Source organism: Punctularia strigosozonata (assembly GCF_000264995.1).
Source record: "Punctularia strigosozonata HHB-11173 SS5 unplaced genomic scaffold PUNSTscaffold_4, whole genome shotgun sequence".
In the NCBI taxonomy this organism is placed as follows: domain Eukaryota; kingdom Fungi; phylum Basidiomycota; class Agaricomycetes; order Corticiales; family Punctulariaceae; genus Punctularia; species Punctularia strigosozonata.
The window spans coordinates 2,287,399-2,307,076 of NW_006767436.1; the positions used below are offsets into that span (position 1 = coordinate 2,287,399).

General features: G+C 53.3%; 9 protein-coding genes across 9 annotated transcripts; 5 read left to right on the top strand and 4 right to left on the bottom strand.

The window, feature by feature from the left end:
• Positions 1 to 3: 3 nt before the first annotated feature.
• On the bottom strand, positions 4 to 2,402 carry PUNSTDRAFT_100954 (uncharacterized protein; the record flags this gene model as incomplete). Its single annotated transcript, XM_007382461.1, has 9 exons — positions 2,140 to 2,402; positions 1,876 to 1,954; positions 1,754 to 1,824; positions 1,341 to 1,704; positions 1,200 to 1,283; positions 1,084 to 1,149; positions 926 to 1,034; positions 275 to 877; positions 4 to 216 (listed from the first exon to the last, which is right to left on the bottom strand). Exons 1-9 carry the CDS (start codon positions 2,393 to 2,395, stop codon positions 4 to 6), a joined length of 1,845 nt encoding a protein of 614 aa, XP_007382523.1. The 5' UTR covers positions 2,396 to 2,402.
• A 448-nt stretch (positions 2,403 to 2,850) lies between these two features.
• PUNSTDRAFT_65252 (40S ribosomal protein S12) lies at positions 2,851 to 3,343 on the bottom strand (the record flags this gene model as incomplete). The annotated part of the gene is made up of 2 exons (XM_007382462.1): positions 2,851 to 3,189; positions 3,242 to 3,343. The coding sequence occupies 2 exons, from the start codon at positions 3,341 to 3,343 to the stop codon at positions 2,851 to 2,853; spliced, it is 441 nt and encodes a 146-aa protein (XP_007382524.1).
• A 1,747-nt stretch (positions 3,344 to 5,090) lies between these two features.
• Positions 5,091 to 5,584, top strand: PUNSTDRAFT_133071 (uncharacterized protein; the record flags this gene model as incomplete). The annotated part of the gene is made up of 4 exons (XM_007382463.1): positions 5,091 to 5,206; positions 5,270 to 5,386; positions 5,448 to 5,477; positions 5,530 to 5,584. 4 exons carry the CDS (start codon positions 5,091 to 5,093, stop codon positions 5,582 to 5,584), a joined length of 318 nt encoding a protein of 105 aa, XP_007382525.1.
• An 856-nt stretch (positions 5,585 to 6,440) lies between these two features.
• On the bottom strand, positions 6,441 to 8,611 carry PUNSTDRAFT_85507 (uncharacterized protein). The gene is made up of 5 exons (XM_007382464.1): positions 8,257 to 8,611; positions 8,189 to 8,202; positions 7,930 to 8,130; positions 7,337 to 7,866; positions 6,441 to 7,286 (listed from the first exon to the last, which is right to left on the bottom strand). Exons 1-5 carry the CDS (start codon positions 8,300 to 8,302, stop codon positions 6,659 to 6,661), a joined length of 1,419 nt encoding a protein of 472 aa, XP_007382526.1. The 5' UTR covers positions 8,303 to 8,611; the 3' UTR covers positions 6,441 to 6,658.
• Positions 8,612 to 8,862: 251 nt separating this feature from the next.
• PUNSTDRAFT_85510 (vacuolar protein sorting-associated protein 41) lies at positions 8,863 to 12,616 on the top strand. The gene is made up of 14 exons (XM_007382465.1): positions 8,863 to 9,235; positions 9,283 to 9,424; positions 9,480 to 10,502; positions 10,561 to 10,664; positions 10,718 to 10,810; positions 10,863 to 11,029; positions 11,081 to 11,318; positions 11,368 to 11,478; positions 11,531 to 11,608; positions 11,667 to 11,786; positions 11,842 to 11,917; positions 11,975 to 12,211; positions 12,262 to 12,445; positions 12,498 to 12,616. The coding sequence occupies exons 1-14, from the start codon at positions 8,882 to 8,884 to the stop codon at positions 12,571 to 12,573; spliced, it is 3,003 nt and encodes a 1,000-aa protein (XP_007382527.1). The 5' UTR covers positions 8,863 to 8,881; the 3' UTR covers positions 12,574 to 12,616.
• A 411-nt stretch (positions 12,617 to 13,027) lies between these two features.
• On the top strand, positions 13,028 to 15,552 carry PUNSTDRAFT_142883 (uncharacterized protein; the record flags this gene model as incomplete). The annotated part of the gene is made up of 5 exons (XM_007382466.1): positions 13,028 to 13,336; positions 13,437 to 13,538; positions 13,696 to 13,885; positions 13,939 to 14,627; positions 14,677 to 15,552. The coding sequence occupies 5 exons, from the start codon at positions 13,028 to 13,030 to the stop codon at positions 15,550 to 15,552; spliced, it is 2,166 nt and encodes a 721-aa protein (XP_007382528.1).
• A 273-nt stretch (positions 15,553 to 15,825) lies between these two features.
• On the top strand, positions 15,826 to 17,217 carry PUNSTDRAFT_51579 (Ham1-like protein). Its single transcript, XM_007382467.1, has 7 exons — positions 15,826 to 15,917; positions 15,986 to 16,081; positions 16,143 to 16,207; positions 16,288 to 16,414; positions 16,476 to 16,532; positions 16,585 to 16,699; positions 16,756 to 17,217. Exons 1-7 carry the CDS (start codon positions 15,893 to 15,895, stop codon positions 16,850 to 16,852), a joined length of 582 nt encoding a protein of 193 aa, XP_007382529.1. The 5' UTR covers positions 15,826 to 15,892; the 3' UTR covers positions 16,853 to 17,217.
• Positions 17,214 to 18,552, top strand: PUNSTDRAFT_112798 (WD repeat-containing protein 61; the record flags this gene model as incomplete). The annotated part of the gene is made up of 7 exons (XM_007382468.1): positions 17,214 to 17,216; positions 17,274 to 17,310; positions 17,368 to 17,652; positions 17,726 to 17,880; positions 17,948 to 18,088; positions 18,147 to 18,307; positions 18,363 to 18,552. 7 exons carry the CDS (start codon positions 17,214 to 17,216, stop codon positions 18,550 to 18,552), a joined length of 972 nt encoding a protein of 323 aa, XP_007382530.1.
• Positions 18,553 to 18,606: 54 nt separating this feature from the next.
• Positions 18,607 to 19,674, bottom strand: PUNSTDRAFT_133076 (uncharacterized protein; the record flags this gene model as incomplete). Its single annotated transcript, XM_007382469.1, has 1 exon — positions 18,607 to 19,674. One exon carries the CDS (start codon positions 19,672 to 19,674, stop codon positions 18,607 to 18,609), a length of 1,068 nt encoding a protein of 355 aa, XP_007382531.1.
• Positions 19,675 to 19,678: the final 4 nt, after the last annotated feature.

Genomic DNA, 19,678 nt, shown 5'->3' on the forward strand with positions numbered 1-19,678 from the left:
AGCCTAATTAGGGCCAACAAACTGATATAGAATGCGTCGAACGAGTCCGGACAGATGCTGTGGATCGTTCTGCACAAGATCGTCACAAACGGCGAATGATGCAAAGGACGAAGTGACCAACCTGATAGATACCCTAGAAGGCAGTGTTTGAACGTACAAAACAGAGCGATGACTGAGTGGACGTACCATAACCATACCCATACCAATCGCGGTCAACTGAGAAATGAATGGTAATCAGCAACCGGGCGTCAGCCTGTATAATAAATGCCATCACCAAAGCCTCGCCGTATTGGCCCGTCTTGAAAATCAAACCGCGCTTCCGCGCCATCAACCACGCACTCTCCATCGCCTTTGGCAAGACATACATCGCCAGCTCACTTCTCCGCCTCGACTCTTCGACAAACAAACTCAGCCCGCAAAGGAAGCCACCAATCCAGTACGTGGACCTGTGCGTGATCGCATCGAGGACCCACCGCGGCGTGTTCTTCCAGGGCAGACCGATAGACGTCTCTTGGGAGAATAGCTTGTGTAGGTTCGCCTTGCTGCATAGCATGGTCTGATAGATCAACACGAACGTGCCGAGAAACGCCGAGCTCCGGGCGGAGCCCAACGCAGCCCTCAGCAGCATGGGGATGGGCCGTTTGAAGACCACGTTGCGCTTGAAGAGGAGCATGGGGATGAAATGAAGGGCGGTGTAGATAGGCAGAATCCAGCGGAAGACGGAAAACCATCTATTCAGCTGCTCGAGGAGGCAGCTATCGATCCAGGGGTGCACGACCTCGCATGGGCAATAAGGAGGCCCAAAGACCGGGTTCATGGGCGAGGAAGCGGCTTGTAGTTTCGCAATCAAGGAGGTACGATTAGATGGGGTGATATCCTGCCATACAGATTAGTCGCAGTTTCTGTACGAAAATGGTATCCGTACCGAGCGATCTATGACTTTCTTCATCACGTCTAGATCGAACCGGCGCTCTCGCACGATCGTATGGTTGATATTGATAGCCTCAGGACTGACTCTAGAGGCCTGCTGGATCCTGCTCAAGGTCAGATCGCGCGGCGTCATGACCGACGAAGTGTACAAACCAATTCTGGTAAGACTTTGGTAATGTATCCGGACGCATGAGCCAGCCGTACATGATCTGGCCACAGCTATATGGCATTGAGCATCCTCGTTGGACCTGCGCACCGAACAAACGCACCAGAGAGAAAATACAAGTACTGAGCCATACGGTACTTTGACTCCGAAGCGAGGAGCCCATGCGCTATATTCCGCCTGCAATCCTCTGCTCGCAGCATTGCATGAGCACAGCACAGGCTACATGGCAATAGGGGAGACTCACCGTACAAATAGTTGTTGTGCAATCGTTAATCGCCTGTTACGCTTCTCAAACAAGACTGCCAAGCCGCCGGCAATGGCTCCGGCGACCACCGAATGCCATCTTCGGGTGCGCTTCCGAATCATGCCATATTCTCTCATGGCGTTCGCGCTTAGCGACAATCGCTGAGTGCGTCGCTCGCGATACGTGGCATTGTTGTAAGGAGAGATGATATCCACGTCAATGTTGGCACTTCTTGCACGAGTGTCGCTCGCGGAGGCGAGGTCATCATCTTCGTCAACGGCTGATTCGGAGGATGATTCCTGAGATGGAGGGAACATGATGGGGAGCGAGTTGAACAGGAACTTGTAAAGGTACACGAATGACCCTGTTGCGAACGTTAGTTGGAAGGCCACCGTGCTATCCTCTGCGTATACCTAACATAGCCGCGAATCTGAACGAATCTGGACCGAATACGGCATGGCGGAGAATTGCGAACCGCAATCGTCTAAGAAGCCCGTCGACCTCAATACGTTGGGAAGAGGTGACGAATACATACCTCGGTATTGTCCTCGAACGAAACAAGACCAGCACAAGGTTGACTCCGGCTCTGATGCAGAATGCCAATGCCCCGGCTCCTACATACCGGTCAGTACCAGGCTGCTGCGGACTAGGTTGAGGAAAGAGAGGAGAACCGTATGGCGGTGACGTCGCGGACACAGAGTGTGCCTCTCAAGACGCGTTCGAGAGACCATCGCCGGCAAGCCAGAACTCGGGGGAACGCAAATATGGAGGGAGGACTGATATACTGAACGTGACTCACTCAAACCTCCGCGACCAGCATGCTCAAAGGACTCGTAGATATCTTCAATATGGGCGATCGGCTCGCCTCTGTCGCGCCAGATGACTTTACGCGCCTCTCGCAAGCGCTCTTGGTGGTTAGCGAGCGCGACGAGGTTGTCGAACGATGTCATGGCCCGCTTGGGCACGAATTCCATGTACGACCGGGCCCTCTCGTTGAGAGGCCTTGAAGGAACCGACAGTCCCCTCTCATTGCGTGATCTTGAGGGAGCGGGCATCGCCAGCGAACCACAGAGCGGAATAAGAGTGTAGGATTCAGGGACGCCATTACATCGGACATGGACCAGAGCACCCCAGACGCAGCGTGGGGACCACAAAGCGTGGGGTAAATTTCACATGGCAGTCGCTGCCCCATTGCAGAGCAAAAGATGTCGAGTGCTGCTAGTCTTGCCTGCGTGTACAGGGCGTCATGCAGAAATAAGGCAAAGGACATCCATGTCGGATACAACAATAGTACATTGCGGAAGCACGATACATATGTATGCAATACATCCACAATGCTCGTCCCAATCAGTATCTGCAACGAGGAAGGTGTCAGCATGAACCATCAAGCGTAAGTTGACGAGTATCAGATAGATATATAATGATTCCGGATAGACTGGTATCCTCACACAGCAGTCGGTAGAGGGAGTCTTTGGGTCATCATTGGGAACGGCATTAACAGGAAACTCACTCAGCGGTTCTTGAAATAGTCGAGGAGGACGTGCAGGCCCTCGCTCTCAACACCGTAGTCCTTCACCACGACGCAGGAGCAGCCAACGACCTTGCGGGGGTTACCGTCGCGGTCGATCTTGCAAAGACCAGCCCAGGTGCCGAGGACCTTGGCGTCTCCGACCTTGATCAGGTTGATTTTGTGCTCGGCACACAGAGCCTCGATGAGCTTGAGGTACTCGGCCTCCGTGCAGGTCTCGACGAGAACGCAGAGGTGAGCCTGGCGCTTGTCCAGGGCCTTCGCAGCCTCGCGAAGGCCACGAGCGAGACCGTCGTGGACAAGAGCGTTCTTCAGAACTTGCTGCAGAGGATTTCAGATATGTAGAGTTCGCAAGTTACTGGCTCAAACGTACCTGGAGAGCATCTTCGACGGACATTTTACCCTTGGGCGCCTCGGTCGCAGTGACCTCGACCTCGGGAGCGTCAACTTGGATTTCATCTCCAGCGTCCGACATCCTTCGAGCCGTATATGAGCCTGCATACTGGATGAAGAGAATGTTCAACGCACTTGGGATATAGCAAGGGATGTCTTCTTCCGCGTTCGTTGATGATAGTAGTGGAAAAATAGAGTTCAACCGTTACAGTAGTACTTGAAATTAAAGCTCCGACATGAGCTCCGCTTCTCCGTTTTCCCTGGGGACTCCGCTCGCGAACTTCATCACCGACCGGATTCTACCACGTCCCGCCCGATTGCAAAATTCATAGGCATCGCGTGGCTACGGGGGCCGTTTAGCAATGTCTAAGTAAAGAAACTGACTCTGAGCCTGACTGACTCATGACTTATATAATCCAGAATCGCTTGCAAGCGCTCGTTACGTATACGCGTGTACTGAAGGACTCAGCTCAGGTGGTCCTACCAGACTCGTCGACTTCGTCGAGTACCGACTCTTATCGCTGTAGCCAGAACCAGATTCCGCATCCTCCAAACCAGCTAGTCATCCGTCATGCTCGCGTCCTCATCGAGTGCTCAGTGCGTCCAGCTGTCCGAGTTCCCGACAGAAACTCTCACGCAGATCTTGAGGCTCCTTGATGCCAAAAGTCTGTATCGCTTCTCGATGGTAAGGACAACACCTGGATGTCCATGTATATCAGTGCCAACTGATATATCATCATGTATCCCAGGTATGCACACCGTTTCACGCCATATTCCATACCGCTCCGGTGCTGCGATACTTGGCGGAACTTTCCAGGGCTGGCAAGGAGGACGGTATTGATTCTCCCTTCACCCTCTCTGACCGCAGGGAACGCTTGAAACTGTCTGAGGAGTGCTGGTCCAAAGTCGATTGGGCTGAGATACACAAAATCCCACGCGGGCCTGGAGCTATCTCCAATGCATGTTGCCAAATACAGGACGGGATCTACGCAGAGTTGTTGACCAGCAAGAAAATACGTTTCACTCAACGCTCTCTGACGTCATATGGCCGAAATTGACTACTTATGAGCATCGGTGACATTGTCGGCAATGTGAAAGCTTTATTATTATCATCCAGTACCAACTGCGGTCAAGCGGTGTACAGACCGCAGTGTGAAGCCGCAAGTAAGTACACGGCACCTCCCGATCTTTACGTTGCCCCTTCTACAGCAAGTTGCATATCGATAGAGCGCTCGAAAAATCCTGTCCCTCACGAAGCTCTGCAACCGACGTGCTTCGGTAATGCAGATGCCTCATGGGCACTGATTTTCAGCTGTATTTCAGCTGTATTTCAGCGCAGTTCATTGTTTCCATTGCCTGATGCTCCACCGGCGAGCTTGGCCGACCCTTCTTGAGCTGATCCGTGGCGACCACAGACTTTATTGAACGCTCTATCGATATGCAATCTGCTGTAACCTCATGATGGCGTTTGTTCCCCGAGTCGCCGTTTCAAACCCTCCCTCATTCCACCCAACCGCTGAAATCGCGCGCCCCATGTGAACACAGCCATTCATCCTTCTGAATACAACCATTCATCATTGTGAATACATTCATTCGTCCTTCTCCACTGCGGTGTGAAAGGGTAAATGACAGACCGACGTGGTCACCACTTCTTTCTGCTGCGTCTCAGATTTATGACGAAACACCGCCGCTGAATTCTCTCTCAGCACTCAGTGGTAAGTAAAGCTGGCAGGGCCACTAGAGCCGGTGCGTATATATACACACGCTATGCGCACCGTAACGGCATCCAACATTCAACCCACGGCGACATGTGGACCGCGTTTACGATAATGACTGCTCTGGGTCTGATTGTCACGGCTCGCGGTCTTATCCTGAATACCCCCGCTCAGCAGGTAGTCTCTGGAGGAGACCTGACAATTACGTTTGCGGCTCAGGACGGTGATCGGTACGTGCTTTCGGATTTTAAAAACCGAAACCCTTGATGAATAAACCGTGTACTTTCAACCAGGCCGTTCTCTCTAGAACTCGTCAATAATGAACTGCACGACAAATTCGCGATCGCGAACAACATAAGTCCGTCGTCTGGATCCCTCACCGTTACGCTCCCGATTGTGCCTGCTTCTGGGTACAGCATATTCTGTTGATGTAGAGTGACTATTGCGCTAACGACCGCGTGCTTTACATAGGGGATATGAGTTCTGGGCGGTCAACATTAGGTATATCGTCATTTTGCTGGTATAAGAAACCTCAGCTGATACAGGCTGTCAGGAATATCAATGACGTTTTCGCATCAACTGCGTCATTCACCGTCGAAGACTCCTGAACAGCGCTAGCAGTCCCAAGATTACGCACTGTTCGATGTAATTACGCAGCAGAACACATCACCTCAACGAAGCGCGCAGTGTCTCCCTAGAGCGGGCATCACATTGGATGATGGATGTGACATTTCTGAGCGTTCAAGGCGCAGAAATAATTCTCGCTACCCCGCGAAAAGGCTAGGCTCTCTGGAGGTACTCGAATGGCGATCTTGCTGAGCTGCGGCGTATGTGTCACAATATGCGCGTACACGCGCGTCGTGGGCCACAGTTCTTCCCACTATCCGACCCTTGAGGTGAATTCTAGGGTGATATGGGGGATAGGAACATGATCGTTTGGTCTGGCAGGCGGTTGGCCCGGAGCATTAGAGTGTATCTGCAGGTGGTAAAAGTTCTCCGCAGTGGTCAAAGATGTCCGCGGGGAGCCACGCCAAAACATGCAGTGCATGGTAAAAGTTCCACCCCACTTCGCCGTGCTGCAGATACACTCTATTGAGCTAGCCTTAACCGCCAGAACGCTGTGTAAGCAGAAATCGTTTCGGCATAAGTACCCTCGGATCCTCATCATGAGAGGTGTCAGTTTCCAGCGTAAGGGCGGTCACAGGTAGACCATGCAACCGCGAGTAACCGATTTTTGATATGCAAACTGAGGAGATCGTAACATCTGAGGAGCTGATGAGAGTCGGGTTAACGCAACAAGAGAACGTGCGTAAGAGCGAAGAAATGTACCATCACGCGTCTTCCATGCGTCGTTCCGTACGGGCGTCATTTATAACGGTGCTAATCATGATGGGTCTTTGAATCTTCAAGCTTCAAGGTCCAGAACTGTGGTTGCCGGTGTTGAGCACCTAATCTAAACTATTCCGTGGGTATACTTGCTTTCTCAATATATAAGTTAACATGCACATTCAGCCAAAATTCCCCGGCCTGAGTCGGTTGCAGGAACTTGAACTGACATAAGTAGGTAGACGAGCCTGGAGCGTGGACATGTATTGATGTAGACCAAGCCTAGTGCATTTGAACAGCACAATTTAATGACACGCACCGCATATCGTCCAACGGAGATAAGTACCAGTGAAAAACTACAACGGTATCTCCTCGGTGGCGCCCACGTCGTCATCACCTTCATCCGTGAGCGCACCGGTGCTCCGTTCCTTCTCGACGGGAGGGGGTGGTGGGACTTCAACCTGTGTGGGCGTGAGGACACCCGAAGCGACGTCCTTGTCCGATTCTGCAGGCTTCGAAGACGTGGCTTGAGTCTCTTCGGAGGATAGTTCGGAGTGTGTTGACGGGAGAGGGGGGACAGGGGGTGTCGCCCAAGAAGGCCCTGGAGACGGGAACCGGAATTGCTTGTTCATCGTACCGGTCCGCCCTCTCGCCTGGCTAGATGTTCTTGATGCGGTTTCATGTTCGCCGTCCTCCTCCTCCTCCTCCTCCTCTTCTTCTTCCGGGGTCGGCTCTATCGCAGGCTTGGAAGCCCTCGCCTGCGTCTCGGCGCTCGTCGGGGACATTGGCTCGCTGAATTCTTGTTGGGAGGAGGCAGCGCGAGACATGGGTGGCATAGATGCCCGATTCTTAACACCTGGCGACGAGGGCGATACGGCGCGTTGGAGTGAGACCTGAGACATGGACTGAGGACGAGTGAAAGGGGCAGAGTTGATAGGAGCAGAAGGCGTTACACCAAGGTAATATTGCGCTATGGGTACCATTCTAATTTGCATATCAACAACTGACATGATAGGGAGATGAAAGAACTCTACCTTCGGTCGGCGTGACACGCCAAGATCCATTGAGGCTGCACAACAGGTATACTCAGCTGCAGAGCACGCTGATACTCCACACCCGGTGCGCCACTCATGCTACCGCTTGCCTGCGAGCCTGACGGTGTTGCTGCCGGCGTCGTACACACGAAGTGCGTGGTGTCAATTTGTATCTTGTCGCTCCATTTTGCTCGCATCTCCCTCAATGCCAGCTTCGCATTCTCGAGTAACACGCTGTCTTGCACGTTTCCAAAACAGACAGAGATACCGGAGGTATCGGTCATCGTGTGGGTGCGAACGCGTACGATATTGGAGGGATAGGTGCCAGCGGTGGTACGCAGGACAAGCTGAAAGGTGTATTCGTGATCAAGCTCCAGACCAGAAAGCTTCGTGGAGGTGTTTTGTAGGGGTGCAGGAATGGTTGCTAGTCGCTCTCCGTTCTTATATATATCGAGTGACCGGAGCTTGGCCGTCGCAAGAGACAGCGATGGCCATTCAAGAGTGACCGATGTTTGGGTGACATTGCGCAGCTAGGAAGGTGGCACATGAGGTTGACCGTTGCATAAGGCGAACGCACGCATGATGGGGCATACCTCCAGCTTCGGCGGTTCAGGTGATTTCGTCCCAAATGTCTCGAGTATGTCATTCTGTAGTTCCCAAAACTCCCTGTCCCGGCGTTCTTCCTCAGCAACGTTCTGATGAACAGCGATGTTGACAATGGACCCAGTGGTCGTTCCAGGCGGCAGCAGAAGCGATGGAAATTCGATTAAATGGGCCCGCTCGCCGAGCAGAATCTATCCCAATTGTCACATCAGAATATGCCAGTCAACTTGAAGTCGCCAGGGAACCCACAGCCATGCCCGCATCTGTATAACACGATGAACGTCATGCAGAAATATTGCGTACGGCTTCTAACATACCGAGCTTGCCCACAGTGAACGTGAAACTATCATTGGCTTTCGACATGACGAGGTGGGATGGAGGTTCGAAGCCGCAAGTCGCCCAGCCACACCTTGACTCTCGATTGGCTCATTCTGGTAGCTACTCCTTCGAATTGGTCACGAAGCTGGGGACTCGAACTAGGGACTACTTAATGAGCTTATGTCCGCGAATGTAGAGCTCCATAGCCAAGGACAGAATGCAACCATGGACGAAGAGAAGATTCTGACCCAGAGCCCAGCCCACATGGGTACCAGCCTAAACGGGTCTCCCTCTGGATCAGACGGAGAAGCAGAAACTGGTTCCAGCGAGGAGGAACCCGAGCAAGAACACAGCGATACGCCAGGAGGACCCCCGTTAATACAGTTAAAGGTCGGAATATTCGCTGACCCAAAATGAGTCGTATTGTCGGCAATTTTCTGCTTCCATCGGCACGTTTTTGTCGGCAAATATTCCGACATCGGGCCTGCGGCGCCCATTTCGTCCGCGCTCTATTCCGGCATCGTGGGAATTAATGGCTATATCTGGGCTGTTCCTCTCCGGGCCCTCGATGGTTCGATCCTTTTGTCGACAAATATTCCGACCTTGGTTTGTCGCTCCGAACGGATGTCGTCAAAATCATTCCGGCCTGCGGCGCCCTCAGACGTGCTTTTGTCGGCAATTATTCCGACGTACGGCCCTTTTCAGGGCCCAAAATGTCGTCGGAATATTCTAACATTAAACCGTATTAACGGGGGTCCTACGCCAGGCGGGGACCAGACCCGTGTCACTCAGCACCCATCGGACGATGAGGATTTGGACGAACACAGCGAGGACGACGACGCGGAGTACGAGGAAGATGACGAAGATGAGTATGAAGATGAGGAGCCTGCTCTAAAATATGAGCGCCTCGGTGGTCCCATACATGACCTCCTCCAAAGAGATTCCGCGTCTGCACTTGCAATAGCAAACAAGCTGCTCGTACGCGTCTCATGCGTATGTCGTTATTCTCAACTCATGGTCATCAGGCTCTGGGCACGCATGCCGGAATCGTGCATATCCTAGACTTGGCGGGCAAGCGGATCAAATCGTTCAAACCGCATGGCGCATCGGTATGCGATATAACTATGGATAGTGCTGCAGAGTTTGTTGCAACGGCGTCCATGGATGGTAAGTACCAGTCACTTTGATGTCACGATTAGCCGGGCTAAGTTGGATTCACCAGGACAGATCGTCATCCATACCCTTAACCCCGCCTCCACCGAATCCTATGTTTTCGACATGAAACGTCCTATGCGAACTGTTTCACTTGAACCGGACTTTCACAAACGAAGCACACGCGCATTCGTTTGTGGGGGCATGGCGGGTGCGCTTGTTCTGCACGAAAAGGGTTGGCTTGGACACAAGGAGACCACGCTCAGCTCCGGAGAAGGTCCTGTATGGGTAGCGCGTTGGAAAGGCAGACTAATCGCATGGGCAAATGATCTAGGGGTCAAGGTCTACGACACAACCAGTCAAACGCGGATCACATACATAGACCGACCTTCAGACAGTCCCCGCGCGGATCTCTTCAAGTGCACGTTGCACTGGCAGGACGATTCCACGCTCCTTATTGCCTGGGCGGATCAGATCAAAGTGGCTAGAGTCCGCGCGCGACCGCGCAATGCAACCGCTCCCAACCCTGCGGGTCATGCACCGTTGATCATCGAAATCACGGCAGTATTCCAAATGGATTGTATGATCGCCGGCATCGTCCCTCATCCCACACCTTCTCCCAGCAATCTCGCTCCTCCTCCCATGGGCAAGCTACCAACTCCATCGCTCACGTCTTTCTTGTTACTGGCATATACCCCCCCTGATTCATCCTTCCACGACGAAGTGACCGCAAATCAAGCAAGGAGAGCAGCCGAGAGGCCGGAACTTCGTATTGTCTCTCGTGCAGGAGAAGAACTGGCCGCAGATGCTCTGTCCGTGAGCGGCTACGAACGATGGGGATGTAATGACTATATCCTCGCCGAAGTCGATGACGCGGACAGTCAGGGCCGATGTTACATAGTTGTTAGTCCGAAGGATGCCGTGGTTGTGAAGCCAAGGGATCGCAGGGATCATATCGCTTGGCTGGTGGAAAGGCGAAGATACGAAGAGGCGTTGGAGGAGGTTCAGAAACTAGGCGATGCGGATGCAGTCGACGACGGCGTCAACGTCGTACAAATTGGCCAACGCTACATCGAGCATCTGGTTTCTGAAGGTCAATATACAAACTCCACCTCGTACGAATCATCAACTCACGATACGTACCCTCACAGGCGACTTCGGCAAAGCGGCCCATTTGTGCCCCAAGGTCTGCGGCCAAGATAGCAAACGATGGGAAGACTGGATATTTGTCTTCGCTCAGAAGCATGAGCTTCAGGTATGGACTGCGCAACACCATACATATATCGTTTATCACGGGAACATTGGCAGGCGATCATCCCGTATGTTCCGACGGAGTCACCGAAACTTAGCCATCTGGTTTATGAAATGATCCTGGGGCATTTCTTAGCCCATGACCGAGACGTGAGTGGTCCTATTCTTGCCAACGTATCTTCTGTCGAAGCCTGCATTTTAGGCGCTATTGCAGACGATCAAGAAATGGCCGAGAACAATCTACGATATCTCTGCCATTATTGTCGCAGTACACGCTGTTCTTGATCGAACTTTGACTTCGTCGCCTACGGGAACACAGAGGCCTCTCAAAGGAGAGAGCGCGCTACTTATGGAATGCCTTGCTGAGATGTAAGGGTTGTATATCCTGGGATTCTTTGCCTAATCTCATCGTGGCGACAGGTACACCGCCAATCGCCAACCTGGAAAGGCCCTGCCGTACTTCCTGCGCCTGCGCCGACCCAACGTATTCGATCTTATCCGAGAGCACAACCTCTTCACGTCTGTGCAGGATCAAGCTTTGCTTCTTATGGAATTCGACGCGGAGTTGATGGAGAAGAGGAGGATTGCCGGGGAAATAGAGGACGCGACACCGAAAACCAGCGTAGAGCTGCTTGTGGACAATACGCACTCAATACCCGTAGGTCTCGCTTCCTACGTTGTGAGCCATGTCTTACCTGTGATACAAGGTGGCTCGAGTTGTACAGCAGCTGCAAAATCAGCCTTATTTCTTGTTCTTGTACCTCGACTCCCTCTTTGCGAAGGACCCACACCTTGCGTCAGATTTTGCAGACACACAGGTATGTCTCATTTCTCATTTCGCTAGAACAAGATGAATTGTGATTTCCATAGGTCAAACTGTGTGCCGAGCATGCACCGTCTCGTTTGATCGATTTCCTCCGCGCTAGTAACTATTACAGCTTGGAACAGGTGAGTTTGTATTACAACTACGAACTCACGCCTCGTTCTTATCGGATTTTCGACACAGGCATATCGAATTTGCCAAGAAAAGGACCTTGTGCCTGAAATGGTGTTTCTACTGGGTCGTATGGGAAACAACAGGCAGGCGCTCACTCTCATAATTGAACGACTGGGTGATGTACGGCGGGTCAGTAGTATACTTAGTGACAAGGTTCTACTGCACTAATCCTTGGTGTGCCTAGGCCATCGATTTTGCGAAGGAGCAGAACGACGACGACCTTTGGGAAGACCTTTTGCGATACTCTGAAACACGACCTCGTACGTAGTATGCCGGACTACTAGCGGAATGTCCCCCCTCACATCGCGTTATTATAGCTTTCATTCGTGGTTTGCTGGAGAATGTTGGGCCTGAAATTGATCCTATCAGGCTTATTCGCCGTATAAGGAACGGATTAGAAATCCCCGGGCTGAAGGGTGCTCTCATCAAGATTCTTCAGGATTTCAACTTGCAAATATCATTGCTGGAGGGCTGCCAGACCATCATGCACGGCGATTGCTCGGACTTGTCTAGGACTCTGCACAAGGACCAAACGAGCGGCTTTTTGCTATCGGGTGAGCGTCTTTCCTTCCCCTAGCCAGATCGTGCTGACAAATGATGACAGCGCAAACGCGATGCCCTATTTGTCGCGAGCCTATCGTTCGTATGCCGCAGTCTTTGACGTTACTGTTCCTCTGTCGACACGTCGTTCATGCGGGCTGTGTACATGGCCTGGAGGATCTACCGCAAGACCCGGAATCAACGCTCATTGGCATTAGCGGACGAACGATCAGTAGTAAACTCGCGTTGTGAGTGCGCAATGCTGAGTTCTAGCTACATGACTTCTGACAAAGTGTACAGCGCGGCCGTCGTCCATGCGAACATAAATCGGGGATGTCCTGTGTGTCATAAGCTTGCCGAAGGTGAACGCACGTAATACTGCTCGTGTAAATTGTTGGATGGGTCTTGGTCCTGAACAGCTGACGAATCCCGTCGGTCCTGAAAGAAACTGCGCCGCCGGCATCGCGCTTCTCTCGAAATATTTGCATTTCCACGACCATGTTACGCGTCGGTTCGTTCGTTCGCTGTAAGTTCGAGCTTGACGGTTGTCTGGTCACAGCAGCTTCTATATTTTATAGTCCTGAGATCTGAAAGTTGGAAGCAAGCTTGAGATCACGTGTGCAATGCTAGGTAGCACGGCTCGCACGTGATCAGGCGCGCGTCCTCATTTTCGAGTTTCCCGTCGGCCGTGATCGCATCGAAAGCTCTACTGGTTCGTCCCGACGGTCGTGATCTGGCACCCCTGGGCGGGCTTGCTGTCTTTCCAGCTCCCCGCAGCGTCTTCTGTGCCCTTTGCTTGGGGCCAGATTCTTTTGCATATACTCTGCAGAATGGCCGACTCGCCCGTGGAAATGCTGGACATAGAGGAAATCATGCACACAACTACTCCACCACCGTTGGAGGTGAAACCGGCCTCACGCCAGCCCGAATTTGTGCAGGGATCTAGCAGTCGCCCCATGAATTCAAGCATGCCCTCCATGGGCCCCCCAATGCTCGGGCTTGATGACCGTGCGGACTCCCTGGAGCCTGAAGTTGCTCAGTCTGAGCAACTTGTCCGACAGGCGGCCACAATTGCAGAACTTCAACAACAGAGAGCATATCTTGTCCAGCGGATGGCGGAGGAGCGAGCGAGGTGGGACGTGAGTTCCATTCCTTTTGATTGCCTGCTTGCCTGCGGCCATCTCCTGTTAGCAGGTGCTCACAATCCCTAATCCACGTTTAATCCATTGTGTTCTCCAGGCTGAACGAGAACAATTTGCGCGCTCTACGGAAGCTCTCCACGCTCAGTTCCAGCGGCATAAAGCACAATCACAGGAAAACGGAATGAGCTACCGCGAAATGGTAAGTGCAAGTCCCATATACTCGCTCGCTTCGTGGCGCACTTCCCTCCCTTCAGCCCAGCATTGGAACCGTTTGATGTCATTCATCATATTCTTGGTTCCCTGTCCACCGTGGTTACCTGTATCTATCGCAGCAGCATTGACCTTCTATGCAACAGGAACTGACACATGCGCTCTCTGCTGTCCAGTCGCAGAATGCCATGTACAAGCAGCTCGTGCATGCATTGGGTCGACAACTGGGTGCCGTTCATAAGGAGCTTGAGCAATTACGTCCATTTTTGTTAGGAGGCACTCGCCCATCCGAAGCACCCGGCCTCCCACCGCCTGGTCACGGGAGCAACATGAACGGTGAGCAATATCTCGACGTTCGCTGCTGAAGAACGATGCGACGTGCTTTGCAGGCATCCCTTCAGGTGCGCGTGGCGTAAAGCGGAAGCGAAAGCAAGGCACGGCTCCGAGTGCACAGAACGTTCTGACAAACACCCCGAATCGTACAGTCAAAGATTCTGTCCATGTGCACATTCCCCCGATCACGTCAGAATCCGAAGACGCGGATATAGAACCTGACAGCGATGATGCATCGGAGGTAGTCCTGCCCTCTAGCCGGACAACCCACGAAGTTCCTGATAGGACAGGGGAGGAGCGAAAACACGGACCTATTAGCTTGAACGCGGAGACAATGAGTGGTACGCCTGCACGGCGTCGCCCGCCTAAAGAGGCTCGTGGTAAGGGAAAGAAAGCCCAAACGGAGAACATGAACTTCCATGACTTGGTCGACAACGGCATGCTCAGCGACGCGTTGGCAAAGTTGGAGGAACCTGGCGTGAGCCAGAGATCTCCCGACAAGGAAAAGGACAAGGATCTGAAGAAAGGCCGTAATCATGGAGACCGGGTCAAGACGGAAGAGGGCGAAGAGGTCAAGGCGGAAGGTGAAGCGAAGCATCGCGACAAGAAAAGGGTGATAAGAAAGCTAGCTGGCAACACATTGCTTTCGGATGCCCGCGCCGAGCACCTCCTCATTGCCGCGCGGAAAATCGGTCGCGAACGCGCTTGGCAAATCGTTCAGAGGGAGCATCAGCGCTTGGAAAGGGTGTGTGATGCTGTATTGACCATTGAAGTCAATCTGAGGACCGTTAAAGGAACGCAAAGCGCACGAGGATGTGTTACATCAGGGCATGCGATCCGCGGCACCCTCACCACAAGAGCCTCCGCGCACTCCGACGGCGAAACGCGGGCGTGGTGGCTTGTCCATGCAAACCAGTTCCCCGCATGCAGCTTACTACTACATGGTTCCCGCGCCGGGTAGCGTTTCTCATTCCCCCTCATCTCAACCCTCGGTTTCCAACAGGTCCCCGGGCCAAGGCCAGACCCCGCTAATGTTCATTCCCATGCAAGTAACCCCCGGCATGGTCGGCATGAGTCCTTATAGCCACCTTGTCAGCCCCCGTACACCTCATGGTCCTGGTTCTCCATCACCTTTTCGTCCCAACAGCTCCACCATTCGTCAAGGCCCTGCGACTCCTCATATACAGAACCACATAACTCCTTCGACGCAACAGCGACATACGCAGCCGTTTCCGGCGCAGACGCCCAGACCCAAGACGGCTGGCAGCACTGCTCCCCCGACACCCTTCGATTCTCTGATCAACGCGATTGACCGCGCCAGGAGGGAAGAGGATGCTTCGAAAGAGGCTGGCACCTCTTCATCACGCAAACGACGTTCCGAAGACGATGGCAGCGGTACCGACATTGAGGACGGTAACGATGGCGATTTGAAGCCACGGGGCGAGATGAGCGCTCTCGACGTTCTGGCGGATCAGGCAGCGAGCGCAAGCAAGAACAGGGAACGCGAACGCGAGAGGATTCTCGGGCAAGATCGAGAAGGGTCGCCGACGCCCACTAGGACAAAGCCTAGATTAGCATTCGAAGACCAGGAGCCACATCTGGAAATCGGTGTTGATCCGGATGGCGGAAGGAGGAAGCTTGACTTTCACCGTGCATCAAGCAAAGGATGATTGTGGTTCTACAGCAATTCATATGCGTTGGCGGATTGGATATCATTATTGTTTATATTAACTTCTTCACGATATACCACATTGGACAATTGATTGTATGCTTACCATTGTGATTCATTGGACGTGGCCTAGGCTGTCAGAATGCATTTCATACGTATGAGTTTCAAGAGTCATACCCGCGAATCGGAGGGCGATCCGAATGACCGAGATGATGCTTTGTAGGCCAAAAGTCGCAATTTGTTCCTCACCTCGAGTCATTCGGAGGATTGAAGATCATCACACCTTTATCGTCGAGCTCATTAGTATTCCAGCTTCCACCCCTCTGAACTATCACATCGCGATGTCACCAGAACAGAAACCTCTCAGTTTGTTGCTGCTATTTCTTATAGCGGTTGGAAATAATGAACTAACGGTCGGTGGCGATCTGCTCTAGTATTCGTCACAGGCAACGCGAATAAACTTCGCGAGGTCAAAGCGATACTCTCTTCAGGCGGCGATCCAGTTGAAATTGACTCTAAGGAGCTCGACAGTGCGTACGCCTTGCATTCTCGTACGGCTATACACTCACTGATCTGACTATCTGCATCCAGTTCCGGAAGTGCAGGGCACCACACAAGAAGTAGCTCTTGCTAAGTGCAAACGCGCAGCGGAGCTGGTGTGTTGCTACCTACCTACCTACCTGCGCAAATTATAAATGCCCCTAAATCTGACGCTGGCGTCGCCTTCACACCATAGCTAGGCGGGCCTTGCATTACGGAGGACACAGCACTTTGCTTTACCGCTCTGAATGGACTGCCGGGCCCATATATCAAGTACTTTCTCAACGAACTTGGCCATGAAGGACTCAACACTCTGCTAGACGGTAGGAGGGACCCACAAAGCGTCCCTTTCTCTAGGCTGCACTTATCCCGAGAGAAATATAGGGTTTCCGACCAGATCAGCCCACGCGTTATGCACCTTCGCATACTGCGCCGGACCAGGCCAGTTGGCATGTCGATGTTTCTGTGCTATCTGATCAATGATCTCCAACAGGAAGTGAGCCGGTTCTCTTCGAGGGTAAAACAGATGGCAAGATCGTGCCCGCCAGGGGACTGCCGACCTTCGGCTGGGATGCCGTGTTTGAACCGGAAGAGGGTGGTGGCCTCACGTACGTCCAACGCAATGCCGTGCAGCGCCAGGGAACCGCGAACTTATGTATCTCAGCTACGCGGAGATGAAATCGGAGGACAAGAACAAGATATCGCACCGATATCGAGCCCTCGAAAAACTACGGGCATACCTGCAAACATTGCCTCATTGATAGTATGGGATAAGGAATTTTGTGTAGACGCCCCCAACTCGCAGGTTGGTTCAGGGCTCGATATCGGTCCTAGCATACGATGATTAATTCTCCCGGCTCTTATCCCATTCGCTCAGCGAGCCTTCGCGTACTGCTGCATGAAGCAGTTATCCCCTTAGGGTAAGGAGGCCATTGGCGTTCAGGATACGTGTGGTGGCGGGCATGTGTTCAACTGGAGATGCCTAGCTGTAGATTCGAGATGAGATGAAGTGCTGGGCGTAAGTATCTCCGCGCCAACTATACATAGTCGCCGTAGCTCCCTTCCCACCGTCACTTGTGTCTTGCTCGGTACATAACTTGTCACCACGAGAAATAACCTACGATGGTTCGTCGCGTTGCGTCTATATCATGCATATATTTCGTTGGTTGAAACCAGCATCAGAGCATTCCCTTCCTTCATATACGCGATGGGACGGAGGGTGCGCCAAAAGTCTGCGTGTTCGTATTCAGGCAGGGTCCTGATACATACTTCACAGCTCACGGCGACTCTATCTGGGGAGTGCGATGGTTACCAGACGATTCCGCGGTCACGATATCTGCGGACGGTACGGTTCGCCAGTGGGACTCGCAATCCGGCCAGATATCGCGCAGTCAGTCCCCGCATGCGCTTGGCCTTGTCTCTTTGTCGGTGGCGCCAAGTGGCGAACAGGTGCTATACAACAGTCTCGAGGGTCTGACATGCTTGTGGGACCTCCCCAGTGGAGAGGTGGTGGGGAGGCACGAAAGCTACGTTCGTAGCGGAGAAGAACCATCTGAACCATGTACGTCCATCCACCGTACGAATTGCCGAACGGAGGCAGTCTTGATAGTGATGGAAGAATACACCCGCGGCAGCATGGTCCGTTTCCCTCAACCCGAAGGGCGGAACGTACGCGTCTACCGGTGGCTCGGGGAATGTCACTATACACTCCGCGGATCCTTCATCGTTCGGACAACGCCAAGCGACACTCACCAGTGGGCGAATGAAGTTTGGCATGTACTGCGTCCACGTGTGTGCTGTTCTATACGTTACTCTGCACATTGTCGGCCATCTAATGCTCCTCCTTCGGACCCAAGAGTCCCGACGGGTCCCGTGTAGCGCTCTCCACCGAAACCGGGCAAATCTACGTTTTCGACATTGAATCCCAAACACTGAAGGCGACGTATACTTCGCACGCGATGGCCGTCCGTGTTTTGGCGTGGTCGCACGATTCACAAGTATGCGGCATTAACAGGATTGATCTGCGCAGGGGTATACGATTAACACTAACGATAGCTCCTACTCTCCGCATCGGAAGACAAACGTCTGACGCTCCACGACGTTCGCGTGTCTAGTGCATCAGGGAAAACGTCCGGTGCTGTGGCGACGTTAACAGGACATTCGTCATGGGTGCTCAGTACCGATATATCGCCCGACGCCCGACTCGCTGTCTCTGGGTATGATCATCGGCCTGTTGTGTGCCTTACGCGTCTCTGATATCCCTTCTTGCAGTTCGGCCGACAAATCCATCAAAGTGTGGGATATCGGTGCTCGTGCAGCAGTGTCGACAATCCAAGAAAACGGAGAAGTGTGGAGCGTCTGCTGGAGATCGAAGGTGTCGGCCGCTGCTTCAGCTGGCGCCTTCGTCAGCGGCGGTGAAGATGGTGTCGTTAGGTGGTGGAGAGGGGCCGGAGCCAGCTGAATATGCACGCGGCATCACAAAATGTAACCTTCCCATTAGCAGCTTGGCCCGCAATCAGGTCCCGCTGTTGCCCATGAGAGCGTTGAGAGCCCGTGCAACGCGTCCGACGGCTTCCTTCACGGCATCTTTATCTTCTTCTTTCACCCTGCGCATTACCCGGCCTTCAAATTTGTCGGGATGGAACCGGAGAAGGGTTGCGCGAATCGTATCCTTCTTTTGCTTCGCGATATCGTCTACCGTCTGATCGACGCTGAGCTTCGAGAAGAGGAAGACCGAGATGTTATCCGGTGTGAGGTCCTCCGCCGAGACCGTCTCTCCTTTGGTCCCGATAGGCCAAGGCACGTCTGCGAACGCCATGGTTCCGTCCTTGCCATCGGCTTCTGATATTTCCCTCCACGCATCCTCGTACTCCTCCCACCGCCGCAGGTTCTTCAACGCCTTTCGTTTCCGCCGTTCCTCGCGTTCTCGCCTCATCAGCCTCTTCGTCTCGATTCTGAGCTCGTCTTCCTTTCTTCTCCTCTCCTCCTGCGCGCGCAGTCGCTCCTGTTCTGCCTCGTACTCCGCACCATGTTTCCTCCGCCACATTCCAGCGCGCACCCACTCCGCATACTCTTCGTCGTCCATTTGGTTCGGATCGTACCGCGAGTCGTCCGCGCCCACACCCATCCTCGACGGAGGTGACTGCCATCTTCGCGGGAGGTGCTGATACGAGTTGAGACGCGCTTCGAGCTCGTCCAGCCGGCTGTTGCCATAGCCGTAGCCCTCGTCCTCCGCTGCGTCGAGCAGCTTCTCTCGAAAACGTTCTTCCTCCAGCTCACGCAGGATAGATTCGTAGTCAGCTGCGCTGAGGCGCGCAGGTTGGGGCCCGTACCCATCATCGTCGTCGCTCAGTGAGGGTCGGCGCGCACGGGGCGAGGGACTCTCTGTCCGTCGTCGTTTGCGCGCGCCATGACGAGATGCACGCTCAGCTTCGTCTTGGGAGTCCCAGTACGGCCCCTCATCGCCGGAATGATTTGAAGTGGCAGCGCGCGGGCGAGCGGCTTTCTTGGCTGCCTTGCGAGCTTTGCGCAGTTCACGCTCGCGCTCCTCGGCAGGAGTGCGCTTCAGCCTGAGTTTGGGCATGTTG

Excerpts from the sequence above, each read along its gene's own strand:
- PUNSTDRAFT_85507 (XM_007382464.1), bottom strand. The coding sequence starts at position 8,302 with ATGTCGAAAGCCAATGATAGTTTCACGTTCACTGTGGGCAAGCTCG. Across the intron at positions 7,867-7,929 it reads CTGAACCGCCGAAGCTGGAG|CTGCGCAATGTCACCCAAAC; the intron begins GTATGCCCCATC and ends CCACCTTCCTAG. Across the intron at positions 7,287-7,336 it reads GCGTGTCACGCCGACCGAAG|AATGGTACCCATAGCGCAAT; the intron begins GTAGAGTTCTTT and ends TATGCAAATTAG.
- PUNSTDRAFT_85510 (XM_007382465.1), top strand. The coding sequence starts at position 8,882 with ATGTCGTCAAAATCATTCCGGCCTGCGGCGCCCTCAGACGTGCTTTTG. Across the intron at positions 10,503-10,560 it reads CGAGCATCTGGTTTCTGAAG|GCGACTTCGGCAAAGCGGCC; the intron begins GTCAATATACAA and ends GTACCCTCACAG. Across the intron at positions 12,446-12,497 it reads ATCAGTAGTAAACTCGCGTT|CGCGGCCGTCGTCCATGCGA; the intron begins GTGAGTGCGCAA and ends CAAAGTGTACAG.
- PUNSTDRAFT_51579 (XM_007382467.1), top strand. The coding sequence starts at position 15,893 with ATGTCACCAGAACAGAAACCTCTCA. Across the intron at positions 16,415-16,475 it reads ACTCAACACTCTGCTAGACG|GGTTTCCGACCAGATCAGCC; the intron begins GTAGGAGGGACC and ends AGAGAAATATAG. Across the intron at positions 16,700-16,755 it reads GAAGAGGGTGGTGGCCTCAC|CTACGCGGAGATGAAATCGG; the intron begins GTACGTCCAACG and ends TATGTATCTCAG.